Source organism: Ceratotherium simum, chromosome X (genome assembly GCF_057802395.1).
Source record: "Ceratotherium simum simum isolate JZ-2026a chromosome X, ASM5780239v1, whole genome shotgun sequence".
NCBI lineage: Eukaryota > Metazoa > Chordata > Mammalia > Perissodactyla > Rhinocerotidae > Ceratotherium > Ceratotherium simum.
The window spans coordinates 116490255-116504639 of NC_141940.1; the positions used below are offsets into that span (position 1 = coordinate 116490255).

Sequence of the window (14385 nt, forward strand, 5' to 3'; positions counted from 1 at the left end):
TTTGGGCAATGGTGTGGGTCAGAACCTTCTCCTCTGTCCATTGTGGCAGGTTGGGTGGTTGGAGAGAGCGAGGCTTTACCTGTGTCCTCATTGGAGGCAGTGATGGAGAATGGGACACAGCTTTATGTATTTTCCCCAAAAGGCTCAATTACCAGGATGGGAGATCAATACTTTGTGGAAAAAATACACATTGCATTTCTTCCATGGTTCCTGATTCTTTGCCTGCTGAAGTGTGGAGCTCGTCATCAATTGCAGTAATGAAAGATACTCTCCTATTGCATCTGTTAACACAATCCTTCCACAGTTTTCTTTAGCTACACTGATTGTTTCTCATTATGAGTTTATTCTTTTTTGAGTTTTTTCCTCAAGAAGCTTCTGCAATTTCAGTCCCAATTATTATATTATTGTAAGAAGTGGCTCTCCAGTGGCACAATGGAATGGATGGGCGTTGTGTCGTTTCAACCTCTCACATAAAGCATCCTCTAATTTTTGTTTGGGATGAAAGAACTCATTGCTGATTAGATTTGGATAGACTATATGAGTATCTTAGATCTTTAATTATGATGAAATAACATTGTAATTACTTCCCAACTTTAGAATTATCTCCCTCCTTTACTTTCTACTTCAAGCCTGCCACTAAGCAGTTTTTCCTCTGGAAACTTTCCTGGCCCTCCTGCTTCCTTTTCATTCCCACCATAATCCCATAATAATCAATAGCCATCTTAGATCCACAGGGCACCATCTGCCTCCTTTCTGGCTTCTTCGTTTCTTGTCTTTATTCCAGTGCATCCTACACATAGCAGCATGAATACTTTCTTCAGCTTTTATTTGGATTAGGCCACTCCCATTCTAAGAAGCCCAGAATAACTCTCAATTACCACTTGAATAAAATGAGACCTCCTAATTATATACTCTAAAGTCCTCAGCCTATAAGCCCTTGGCTTAACGGCCCCCTGGCCTGCCCCACTCCACTTACACATCCTACATAAGCCCACTTACACTTCCCAGCTACATAAGCCCATTTACTCTTCCCACCCATAGTGCACATTTACCCCCATCTATTAACCTGTGAGCCTTTGAACATTTCACCTCTCTTGTTCAGAATGCCTCCCCTTTTCATTTTACCAGGAAAGTAATTGGTTTAACTTTGTTTCACTCAGTGTTTCTCAAATTTATTTTACCATGGAACACTTTTGCTCACAAGGAGCTATTAAAACGGTGCTGGATAGCTTCTGTCTACTCTTTGCTCCTCTAGGTCCTGCCTCAACCCTCCTCCACTGTGCTATGTGCTCACGAGGAAGGCTGACCTGTATGAACCACATCAATAGGTCTCCCTGGACCTCCGTCATGGTTGGTTTTATGTGTCAACTTGGCTGGGCTATATTACCCACTTATTTAAACAAACATGAATCTAGATGTTGCTGTGAAGGTATTTTGTAGATGTGGTTAACATCTATCAGTATACTTTAAGTAAAGCAGATTATCCTCCATAATGTGGGTGGGCCACATCCAGTCAGTTGAAGGCCTTAGGAGCAAAAACCGAGGTTTCCTGAAGAAGAAATTCTATCTCAAGATTGCAATATCAACCCCCATGCCCCAATTGCATAAGTCAATTCCTTAAAAGTAATCTCTCTCTCTTTCTCTCTCTTTAAATATAGGTTCTGTTTCTCTGGAGAATGCTGACTAACACACCCTTTAACTTCTGGTTTGGTTTGGCCAGTGAGGCCCACCCACAGGTGATTAGAGGAAGGAAGGAGAGTGGGGTTACGGTATTTATTCCCTGGGTCACATTATGCTGGGTCATGTACAGCTGGCTGCGTCTGTGGACAGAAATCCCAACTCCTATCTGGAGCCTTCTCCCTGTGACTCTCTCCTTCTTGCTTCAGAATTCAGTAAACCACCCCACACTCTTTCCCCTTGGGAACTAGTGGTGGTCTCAGCTCCCTGCTGTTACTAGACCTGGGGTCCTACACTATCCCTTGTGGTTTTCATACACTCTGCCTTCATCTTTGTGAATAGCTCATTGTTAAACTTTCCTCAAATTGCCCAATTTGAGTGTGCCATTTGTTTTCTAACATGACCTTGATGGATATGGTATCTCATGGAGTTAGTGTTCCAAGGAACATACTTTGGGAAACTATGCTTCAACTTCAACTTTTCTCTTATTAGGGTGGCAAAGTTTTAGGGTTCAGTGTTTCCCAAAGCAGCCTGAGAGAGGTCGGTGCAGACTTCATAGAAAAAGAAATTCATGGGTTAGGAGTTGAACCATGGATAGATTTAGTTCAGCTGAAGAGAAGGTGAGCCTGGCAACAGAGAGTGAAAACCAACATTTGTGGACTCGACAATTATAAAATGCTTCTGCACACTTTATCTCATTTGATCCTCTCAACAATCCTGTGAGGTGGGCAATTACCCTGTGTCACAGATAATCAAGGAGATGAGCAAATGAGCAGGGTGTGTTCAGGGCTACAGGAGAAGTTTGTCTAATTAAAGTGGAGAGTTCTTGATGAAAAGTAGGGAAGAATAAGATTTCTATAGACCAGGCAGGGCCAAATTTTGTGTGATCCTGAGGGTGGAGGTGAGGAGTTTGATTTGAAGCAAGAGGCTGCAGAGAGCTTCTGAAGGATTATTTAAAAATTTTTAATTGACTATACAAATAATACACATTCACGGTAGAATATTTAGGGAAGTAAAGTATAAAGAAGAAAATAAATACCACCCGTAATTTTATCACGAAGTGATATCCTCATTTTTTCCTCTTAAAACTTGGGATTAATCAATGTTCATAGTATTGTGCCCTGTTTTATTAGTCTGACTCTGAGTTTCTCAACTGTGGCACTATTGACATTTGGGCATGATAATTATTGGTTGTGGGAGGAGAGGGTTGCCTGTGTATTATAGGACGTTTAGCAGCATCCCTGGCCTCTACCTACTAGATGCCAGTAGCAGCTCTCTCCCCAGTTGTGGTAAATAAAAATGTCTTCACATATTTCCAAATGTCCCTTGGTAGGCAGAATCACCTCCAGTTGAGAATCTCTGATCTGACTTTATATTATGAGCTTTTTCTCCCATATTGTTAATAATCATTGAAAAATCCATGTGATAGATATACCATACTTTATTTACTTATAGCTTTTTCTGTTTGTTGTTTAGTCTGTTTTATATATATATTACCATCATGAACAGCACAGTGACGAGTGTCCTTGCATATAACTCTTTAGTTGGATCTCTGATTATCTCCTTAGGACCAATTCTTAGAAGTGTATTTTTTTTTTTGGTGAGGAAGATTAGCCCTGAGCTAACATCTGTTGCCAATCCTCCTCTTTTTGCTGAGGAAGATTGGCCCTGGGATAACATCTGTGCTCATCTTCCTCTGCTTTATATGTGGGACCCCTGCCACAGCATGGCTTGATAAGTGGTGTGTAGGTCAGCACCTGGGATTCGAACCTGCGAACCCCAGGCCACTGAAGCAGAGTGTGAGAACTTAACCACTATGCCACCAGGCTGGCCCCAGAAGTGTATTTTTGAGTCAAAGGACATGAACATTTCAGGGCTCCTGGTGTATTTTTCTAAAAAAATGCCTTTCAGAATGGTTGTACAAATATATACACCCACTCGCCAGTGATGCCTAAGTGTTTGCATCTCACCAACCCTCATAAGAGCTAGGATTAGCTCTTATGGAGCTATCCTTAGAAACACTCCTGGTGTGTTTACAGGTTTAAAAAAATGATATCTTGATATTTTAATTTGTACTTTTTGATCTTTAGAACAGTTTTCTCATGTGTTGCTTAGAAATTTACTTCCTCTTACCTAACTTGTAAATTGTTGAATATTTTAATCATTATGAGGGCAGTGCTTAGAAAAACGTCAGCTGTCCTGTGTTTAGGGAGACTGTACTGATTGAAATTTCTTTTTCTCAGGTGTCTTGTTTTTTCAATTTTCAGCTCAGATTCAGTTTTCCGACTATGTCAGAAAGTCACTCAACTTTGTGAAGAAAATCCAACTCCCTCCTTAAAAGAAGCATGCAGAGAAAGAAAGAAAAGGAAAGGGCTTTCGAATGGACTTTTCAATTTTCTGGTTTACAACCTCAAAGTCGCACTTTATGTAGCTGAGTCTGCCAGCCTTTTCTCATTAGTATTATAAAATAGATTGTTATTCACTGTTGTGCCCTCTGAGGGACGTAAAACTAGAACTGGAATCTAGTCCAGCTTTTCCCCCAACCACTTCTGTAATCTTGGGCAAATTGCTTCATCTTTCTGAACCAACTCTCGTCATTTGTAAAATAACGTGGTAAGAGAAGATGATCTGTCAGGGCCTTTAGAATTCTACAAATTTGTGTTCATGTGATGGGAAAAGAAGAAATAACTTGACAGCAACAACCTGGGACCTTGGAGTCTTGTTTTGGGCAGGGAAGGAGGAGGGATGCAATTCTAAAATAATATAATAAAAAAATGGCCTAATGCAACACTTGTATTTGTATTCCAGTCATTAATGAACTTGACTTTGTTACCTTTTACTATTCTGCAGCCCTTTTATTCACCCTCAGTGGGAATTTTCCAAGGTACTGAATATTAAAAGGGCAGAGGTAGACTGTGAGTGCTAACATAGGGCTGTTGTTGAGGCAGGAAGAGTCACAAAATTGGCTTTGCCAGTGATATAGTATATATCATTGTTATGTATACATGTTACAATTAATATATATGTGCTACATATAAAAATATAATTTTGTTGTTGTTAGTGCCGTCGAGTGGATTCCGACTCCCAGTGACCCTGTGGACAGCAGAGTGGAACCCTGCCCAGCCTTTTTGCACCATCCTCTCACCTTCCGGTGCTATATCAGACAATACTCCACTGTTCTTCATAGAGTTTTTGTGGCCAATTTTTTCCGAAGTGAGTGGCCAGGATCTTCTTCCTAGTCTGTCTTAGTCTAGAAGCTCCACTGACACCTATCTACTTCTATCTATCTATCTATCTATCTATCTATCTATCTATCTATCTATCTATCATCTATCCATCCATCCATCTATCTGCTTATTGAGTGTCTTCCCCACTGGAATGGAAGTTCCATGAGGGGACAGACTTTGTCTATCTTGTCCATCACGGGATCCTTAGCACCTAAAACAGTCCCCAGCACATGCTACCTGCTCAATAGGGAAGTGAGGAATGGATGCATAAATGAATAAATGAGTATGCATATTATCAAAAAGACAAGAAATGAATATTGGCTGAGGATGTGGAGCAAAGGGAACCCTCATGCACTCTTGGTGGGAATGTAAACTGGTACAGCCACAATGGAAAGTAGTATGGAGGTTCCTCAAAAAATTAAAAATAGAACTACCATATGATCCAGCAATTCCACTTTCGGATATAGATCCAAAGGAAAGGAAATCACTATCTCGAAGAGATATCTGAGGCCCCCATGTTCATTGCAGCATTACTCATAATAGCCAAGCTATAGAAACAACCTAAGTGTCTGTTGATGGATGAATGGATATAGAAAGTATGGTGTATATATGTATATAATATTATTCAGCAGTGAAAAAGAAGGAAATTCTGCCATTTGCAACAACATGGATGAATCTGGAGGGCATTATGCTTAGTTAAATAAACCAAATACAGAAATACAAATACCATATGGCATCACTTATATGTGGAATCTAAAAAAAAAAAAAAACGTTGAACTCATAGAAACAGAGAATAGAATGGTGGTTGCCAGGGGCTAGGGGTTGGGGGAAATGGGGTGATGTTGGTCAAAGGGCACAAACTTTCAAATATAAAATAAACAAATTCTGAGGATCTAATATACAACATGGTGACTATAGTTAATAATTCTCTGTTGTATACTTGAAATCTGCTAAGAGGGTAGATCTTAAGCATTCTCACCGAAAAGAAAAAGGGAAAAAAGGTAACCATGTGAGGTGATAGATATGTTAATGAACTTGATTGTGGTAATCATTTCACAATGTATACATATATCAAATCATCACATTGTACATTTTAAATATATTATAATTTTATTTGTCAATTGTACTTCAATAAAGCTGGAAAAAATAAATAAATGATATAGATAGATAGGCAGACAGATAGATAGATAAGTAGGTAGATAGATAGGTAGGTAGATAGATAAGATACAGGAGAGGAAACCCAGTTTAGGACAGTAAAACAATGAGAACCTTTGAGCTCCATTTGCTGCCTCACTTGTAAAACGAGAATGGAAATTCTGTCAAAGATGGTGAAAGAATAGCTATGATTGCAAGGCATTTGCAAAATACAAATAGATTTTGTGAAATTACCATTGCAGTTGCAAGCAGTTTCAAACTTATGTTAGAGAACTCCATTTTGCTGTGAAGTTGTAGACAAGCAATTCCAAAGAGCACCAGATTTCGACACTATGTAATTATGTGTAAAATTTGTTCCAGAGGTTTAGCAAGGCTGAAGCATAGGACCATAAGTTTGCTAGTTGTTTTCAAGTGGGCAGTCAATGTGTATGGGCGGACACATAAATACTCAAAAGTAGTGAGATAAAGAAGTGATCTGAATCACACATTCTCTTCAGAGACAAACTTCTTCAGTCCCTAAACAAGTTATGTGACTACTTCTTATAATGAATTATCATTTCCCCTGGTAATTGAAGGCAATTTGCAGCATTTAACAAGCACTCACAATGTGCATTTGGCAGTGAGCTTATATTTTAAGATTTGTTCCTCAAAAAGCTTTCATTCAGCCTGATTTGAGGTTCTAATGACTACAGTGACTATGTCTAATCAGTTTGTGGCAGAACTAGTGAGCTGTTCACCACAGGTTTTTCTCCTCCTAGACACACAGCTGGACTACATTTCCCAGCTTCCCTTGCTGTTAGGTACAGTTAGGTTTGACTGAGCTCTGGCCAGTGGAATATAGGTGGAAGCTGTGTGGCTCACTTTCAGGCTTTACTCATTATGACTTCCCATGTGATCCTCTACTCTAAGGTGGTGAAGTCTTTGTCAGCCTGAGTCCCTGAGATACTCTGTGGAGCAGAGACCCAACCCACATCCCCAACCTCCAGTTGACTGGACTTTATTTGAGTGGGCAATCAGCTTTGATTGTTTAAACCTATGTGATTTCAGGGCAACTAGCATTACCCTAACTAACAAACAGGATAAAAATGGAAACACTCTAGAACAGCAGCCACAGAAACACATAAATGATCATTACAATTGTAAAAATCGAAACAACAAAAGTATGAAAGCGTGCTTCACTTCTCCCATTGCAGTGATCCAGGTCACTTCATTTTCAAAATATGCAGCAGCTGCCCACGTGCTGGGAATTAATTGAAGTGGGGATTTAATAAGAACAAACAAAAATAATAACCAATTTGACTGTAAAAAATTTCAGTTCAAAAACCATTAATTAATGAAGAAGGACACTTCCCTATTTATAATTCAATGACAAAAGGGTTTTATTGCTTTTTTACTTCCTGTGGTAAAAGCACATCTTATTAAAGATGGTGGGGAGAGGGAAGAGAAAGAAAGGAGAGATGTAAGGAATAGCTGTTGGCTTTCTCTAACTGGCTTTTCTGGTTCAGGACTTGAGCTAAATAAAGTTGAGTGGGTCATGCTGGGTGTGACCACTTGGGAAAGGAGCACTGTGCTAGCCTAGGGCAAATATCCTTAGCAACCTTTACCAGAAGAGGCCCTGGGTACTCCGGAGTGAGAAACCTTCCTTGAGCATCATTAAAATGGAGCATAGTGGGAAGGAATGAGAAATATAATTAACAGAATGATATAACATCAAAACCTGCTCCCTGAAGCTATCAGGCAAAAAAGAGAGGAAAAAAAGATCTTTTGTGCTGAGTGAAAATTGAGCATCTCTTCTACCCCTCGTATGATAGCATCAAAGCTTCTCTTATTTTAATACAACTATATTAGAAAGCCCTGTGAAAGCATAAATCATACAATTATAACTAGAGTAACCATGTAACTTGTAGTCCAGACCAGGACACTTTCAAAGTAAAAAGGGGAAGGTCTAAAATAAATGAAATATTTATTTATTGATCAATGATTTGGTTTTGTTACATTGATGGATCTAAAAATAGTTTTACTAGACATAAAATCTTTCATAAATAAAAGTAATATATATGTGTATACATTAAAGCAAAAAGAAAACACTTTTTCTTTTGCTGAGGAAGATTTGCCCTGAGCTAACGTCCATTGCCAATCTTCCTCTTTCTTTTTGCTTGAGGAAGATTAGCCCTGAACTAACAGCTGTTGGCAATCTTCCCCTATTTTGTTTGTGGGTCGCTGCCACAGCATGGCTGATGAGTGGTGTAGGTCCATGCCCAGGATCTGAACCTGTGAACCTGTGAACCCGGGCCGCCAAAGTGGAGTGTGGAAAATTAACCACTATGCTATGGGACCAGCCCACAGTTTTGTATTGATAATTTTGACATTAAAAAATAACAGAAGCAGAGCAATTATTCTTGTATATATTTACATATTTTTTATTGAGGTATAATTGACATACGTTATATTAGTCTCAGTTACAACATTATTCAATATTTGTAATTTACACATTTTTACTAGTTTCTTAGCTGTATCTCTTCTTTAAGATTGTGTTGCTGATGTTTATCTAAAGAATGCATTTTATATGGTTTTATTGTTTTCAATTATTTTTTCATAAAATTGGCTGTAATTTTCTTTAAAGTTGCATTTTTGTGGTTGATAATTTGAAATTGCTGGCATATCAATCAACTCTTTATCACTAAAAAACCATCAGTTTTTTAATTGAGAATTTACTTTCTTTACAGATTCTGAGCAAATTCTGCTAAATGGGGGACACTTTCATCTCTATTTTTGTGGATATTGAAAAGTGTAAGTATCTAAGCCCAAATAGTTTTTTACAGGTACTATCGTTTTGCCACCAGGTATCTTCCGCAAATATTTTACAAGACAAAACTTATCCAAAAAATTGTCTCTTTTTTATGATTCTTTTGAATGTCACCAAATTTAGATGCTGCAAAATTGTAAACTTTATCAATTTGAATTCATTTAGAGAAGACTATATGGATTTATACAATTAATAATAGGAGTGCCATCCAAAGGACCTTCCCACAACAAGATATCCCAAAATACAGTAATAGAATCTCAAAGTTAAATCAGGTATGTGATCTGAGGCCTCATATTTATTTTGTTTGGTTTTTCTCTTGCATTTGTATGGCTAGGTTTTAATGATTTCTGTCTGCAAGCTTTATTTCAATTACTAAAATTTGTTAAAAGCTTAAATATTTTGGTTCTCCACTTGTTGAATACTTCGATTAAAGATTTTTAATAGATTTTGGAAAAATGTAACCCAAATTTAGAGAATTCTTTGCACACTGACAAAAATCCTATACCATTGGAAGACTTGAAAGCTCAAACATTTCTAAAATCTGATGGATAAGGGTAACAAAGAAAGCAAGCATGTATTGCCGTGCTGATTATTGCTATTATTATTTGCATTCAATGTTGTCTTTGTCACAAAAATTCTGTAGCTCAGTTTCTCTGTGTATACATAGAAACATTTGAAATTTTGACAGCCTCAGCTTCTGTTTTGATTGGTGGAATACTCCTGCTTGTTTGAGCACAATCATGAGTAACGTATGCAGCAAACCAATTCCAAGAACCTATTTTCTCCATAGGTTTCTTAATAAAATCATGCCGTTGTTTGTACCACATCACTGTCCTCCATGAAATAAAAAGTATATGTCTTTCACGTAAAAACAAATATTTTTATCTTCCATATTGAACTTTATAACTGAATTTGTAATAGCCTTCACAACATCAGATGTTTCATTTTCAGCAGAACAAACGTCCGAGCTTTACTTTGATTTCAAGAAATGGATGGAAAAATAAAATCATCATTGGTATTAACTGATTTTCCATTTGAAACATCTGAAATCATTGATAAAAATCTGGCATCATTTAACTGTGAAGTTCTCTTCTGCTAATTGACTTTACACAGTAGCTGCAATGGTATGTGCACCAGAACATTTGGAATTGAAAATGGGCAAATGAAGAGTAATCCTTTGGTCAAAATGAATAGCCTTGTTGCATAGAGTGCTAGGTCTTCATGGCTGCTGCTTAAATTGTTAAATTGTTATCTTCAGCTACAGACTTTTTTAAATGACAAATTTTGAAGCAGATACTGATGCTTCTTTAGTAGGTTTGGTCTTCTGGTTTTCAGGTGGAAAATGATATCATAAGGACCCTCATTGTACATGGTAAATAGTAACAAATATTTTGTGCAAATTATACATTCATCAATACCTTTCTTGAAGAAAGGAAACTCAGTGCTTAATTTTTTATTGAACATGAACTTTCTGTGAGCTCGCTGCTACAAAAGCATTTATTGCAAAGTAAAAACAGCTTTGCCAAACAATAAAATAAATAAGTGGTTGAGATTTACCCCATATCGTAAATGACAAGAGCACTATAAAAAGAACATTCAGACTATTTTCCACTTACTTTACAGAAGGCTTATTGTCCAGCCTCTATTTCCCACACATATTTCACATAGTCTTAACCTAAATTGTCTTTAGTTCCCACCAGCACCACTAATTGGTGAACTGACTCGTTTGTGCATTTCTCAGGCTGATCACAGACCATGCACTGCTAGAGGGCTCATCAGGTGACTAGCTGAGTCAGCAGCATCAAATACTTGACTTATCACCGCCGCCCAGTTCTGGAAGGGGTTAGCTGTCCGAGGGAGATTGTTTGCAGAGAAGGCCACATCTTTGCATTTCTCCCATCAAGAGGTGAAGCCTATTTCCTCTCCCCTTGAATCTGGGATAGCCCTGTGACTTGTTTTGACCAATAGAAAGTAGTGGAAATCTCCTTGTGGGATTTCTGATCAAGGCGTCAAGATCCTTTACAGCTTCCTCTTTTACTCTCTGCGTTATCCTGAGATCACCATGACCAGGCTAGCTTCCTTGTGGATGAGAGGCCACATAATGAGAGAGAAGTCCAGCTATTAGCCAGTACCAATTGTCAGACATGTGAGTGAGACCATCTTAGGCCAGCAGTTCTCAAAGTGCAGTCTGATGACTTTTGGTGGTACCGGAGGCCCTTTCAGAGGGTCCATGAGGTCAAAACTCTTTTCATAGTAATACTAAGACATGTGCCTTCTTTGCTCTCATTCTCTTGCAAGTGTACATTAGAGTTTTCCAGGGGCTACATAATGTGTGATGACATCATCACTCTGATGGTTAATAGAAAACGTGTGCTTATGTATTCTTGTTCTTAAAAACTACCTATTTTCTCATATGGTAAATATCAATAGATATAACCCAGTTAAATGAAAGCTCTTTGTGGTCCTCAACAATTTTTAAGTGTGTAAAGGGACTCTCAAGACCAAAATGTTTGATCACCATTGTCTAGACCATCTAGCACCATTTGAGCCACCAGATAACTGTAACCACATGAGTGACCCCAGACTAGACCAGCAGAGGAACCATTCAGCTGAGCCCAGCCTAAAGTGCTGACACACAGATTCATGAGCAAATAAAACGGTGGTTGTTTTAAGTCACTAAGTTTTGGGGGTGGTTTGTTAGGCAGTTATAGATAACTAATGCACTGTCTTTAGCTGCTCTAATCTGAGAGCACTTCATTTTATCGGCTAGTGCTCTGCATGCTGTCCTTAAAAGGGTGGTGGTAATAAATCTGCGTCTGGAAAAGACTGGAAAAGAAGCAGTTGGTTATAAGTAACCATGTTTAATATTTAATCACTTGTTAAAGGGAGAATTCTGTTCACTGCCTTTGGGTCTCACATGCTGCTGCGTGAGACCATTGCAGAAGCTGGAATTACAAGATAGAAGTCTAGTATATCCATTCAGCTTATATAAATGCATCTCTAAATAGCATTACTTCTAAAATAGTGAAGCTCATAGAAGCAGAGAGTAGAGTGGTAGTTGCCAGGGGCTGGGGGGAGAGAGAAATGGGGTCATGTTGGTCAAAGGGTACAAAGTTTCAGTTATGCAAGATGAATAAGTCCTGGCGATCTAATGTACAGAATGGTGATGACAGTTAACAATACTGTATTGTATACTTGAAATTTGCTGAGGGGATAGATCTTAAATTAAATCTTCTTACCCCCCCCTCACGCACATATGTACACACACACTGGTGACTATGTAGAGGTGATGGATATGTTAATTAGCCTGACGTGATGATCTTTTCACAATGTATAGATGTATCAAAACATCAAATTGTGCATCTTAAATGTATGCAATTTTAAATGTCAAAAAGTTCTCAATAAAGCTGTTAGAAATAGTATCACTATATTAAAAATGAAAAATCCGGAACAAATGCTAAACTTGACAGGAGGCTAGGACAATAGATATAAACTGGCCTGTCCCAAGCCAGAGTATGTATGGTTATTTTAGCTCTAACCTACCATCAACTGAATAATCCTGCCTGTGGTGGCAGTAATGATTTTGAAACATACCATGAGAAGTAGCATTGAATAAAATTGTAAGTAGCTCAAGAAATTAAAACACCAAATGGGTTAGAAAGCAAAAAGGTCACAGTCGGCATTTAAAGCATCATTGAGGGAAGAATTTCGGGCTCTTTGTGAGCAGGAGGCAATCAAACATACCTGGTAGAGAGTAGGCTCTAGCGTCAGCTGACATGGGTTTAAATTCTGATGAATCTACCACTTAGTAGTTGGGATTTTGGGCACATCATTTAACTCCATGTGCCCCCTTTTTCCCTCATCTGTATCACGGAGATAATAATTACCTATCTCACAGAGTCCATCTAAGGATTAAATGCATAATATACATAATACATTGAAAACAGTGCCTGGTCAATAGCAGGTACTCAATACATGTTGTTTATCATCGTCCTCAGGCTCTTGAGATAAGCATTAGTGAATACAGTGAACACTGGACTAGAAAAACCACAGGTCACAACTAGTATAACATTTCTTGTAGTTTAAGTGCTTTATTCTTTTAGGTTATGTGATCCATTAAGCAGTATTGATGGACACTGACACTGCCGTTAATGTTGGGTTGGTAGGTCACTAAAACATCAACTCATTTGGTGAAAATAACCAACCAAACAAACAGCTGTCATCATTGGTTGGGTACACAACCAATGTGGCTTAAACAAATATTTAATATTTTTCACATGACAAAAATTCCAGAGTTGGACAATCTAGGGCTGGTGGCTCCACAAGGAAACAAAGGCTCCAGGCTCCATCTCTTTCCTCAGCCATCCTCTGTGTGCGGTTGCTGCTCAGGCCACAGTCGATTGCTTCTCCTCCAGCACTGTGCCCACATTGTAGGCAAGAAGAAGGGCAGAACAGAGCATGGTGGAGGATGCCCTATCTGAGTCTGCCCTGGTGCAGGAGCTCTCTTAGAAGTCCTGCACAACTTCCTTCTACACTTCATGTGCCTGAATTGGGTTGTCTGGTCATCCCATCTACAAGAGAGGCTGGAGAATATAGTTTTTAGCTGGGTATGCCTCTGCTAGCAAAAGCAGAATTCTGTTAGTAAGGAATAAGAGGGAAGAGATATTGGATTCAATAGATATTGAATTCTATGTTAAAGGTAGAATTCTGTTTGCTGCCTTTAGGTCTCACTTGCTATTGCACAAGATCATTGTGAAGCTGGAATTACAAAGTGGATGTCTATTAAACCCACCCCAGCCAACTCTGCCATACATCATGTTTTTCATTTTCCATCCAGTTGTCATGAAGTCACACTATACAACCATTAAGGGACGGGAGGAATTTGTAAGCACCTGGGAGACCCATCTCTCACAATGTTTATTTGAAAGACCATTTAGCCAATTCAAGAGACTGCACTATGAACAATAATTTGTCTTTTTAGAGGAGTGTGGCGGAAGTCAAGCCATAATGCTTTATTTTGGGGAATTTATATCATTTCATCCCTGGATAGATTTTAACACCACATGTAGGAAATAAAAACAAGATTTTTTCTTGTTCTCAGAGCATTTTGAGGACAATAATATCTTTGAGATCAGGTTTGGGTTGGTTTTCTCTAGTTCCTCTGCAAATGTTAGCAAAAGCCTATTGTGATAATGCTCAAATCTCTGTGAGAAAAATGATGGTAAAACACAGCAGGATGATTTCCTGTGTAGGAAATCCCCCCACCCCTGCAAATAAAAATCCCTCTCCAAATAAAACCCAGTTATAAATGCCTTCTTCCCCTTCATGCAAGTAGCACTTTGTCCCTCTACTCTTTTGTCTCATAGTCGCTCTGCCTTCTGTTAGTTACTTTTGGATCCATTCCATCTCTCCACTTCTCTCTCCACTATACTAAAATAACCTTAAAGGTCAGAGACTAAGACACTCATCTTTTTATTCCTCATAGCTTCTAGACCAGTACTGCCCAGTAGAAATAGAATG

General features: G+C 38.5%; 1 protein-coding gene across 5 annotated transcripts in view; it reads left to right on the top strand.

Annotated features, from left to right (window-relative positions):
• The window catches only part of LOC147912010 (uncharacterized), a 99034-nt gene that overhangs the window by 58922 nt on the left and 25727 nt on the right, over positions 1-14385 (top strand). For 3 of the 5 annotated variants that reach the window (XR_015550751.1, XR_015550752.1, XR_015550750.1), the window contains one exon: positions 8786-8849. Coding sequence is in view for 2 of the 5 variants with exons in the window: in XM_087427778.1 (XP_087283904.1) it covers positions 4739-4890; positions 8786-8844 (211 nt within the window). In the remaining 3 variants the exon portion in view is untranslated. Of the gene's footprint in view, positions 1-4738; positions 4891-8785; positions 8850-9030; positions 9271-14385 lie in introns of those variants that run through there. The other 2 variants (XM_087427778.1, XM_087427777.1) reach the window with 2 other exon arrangements.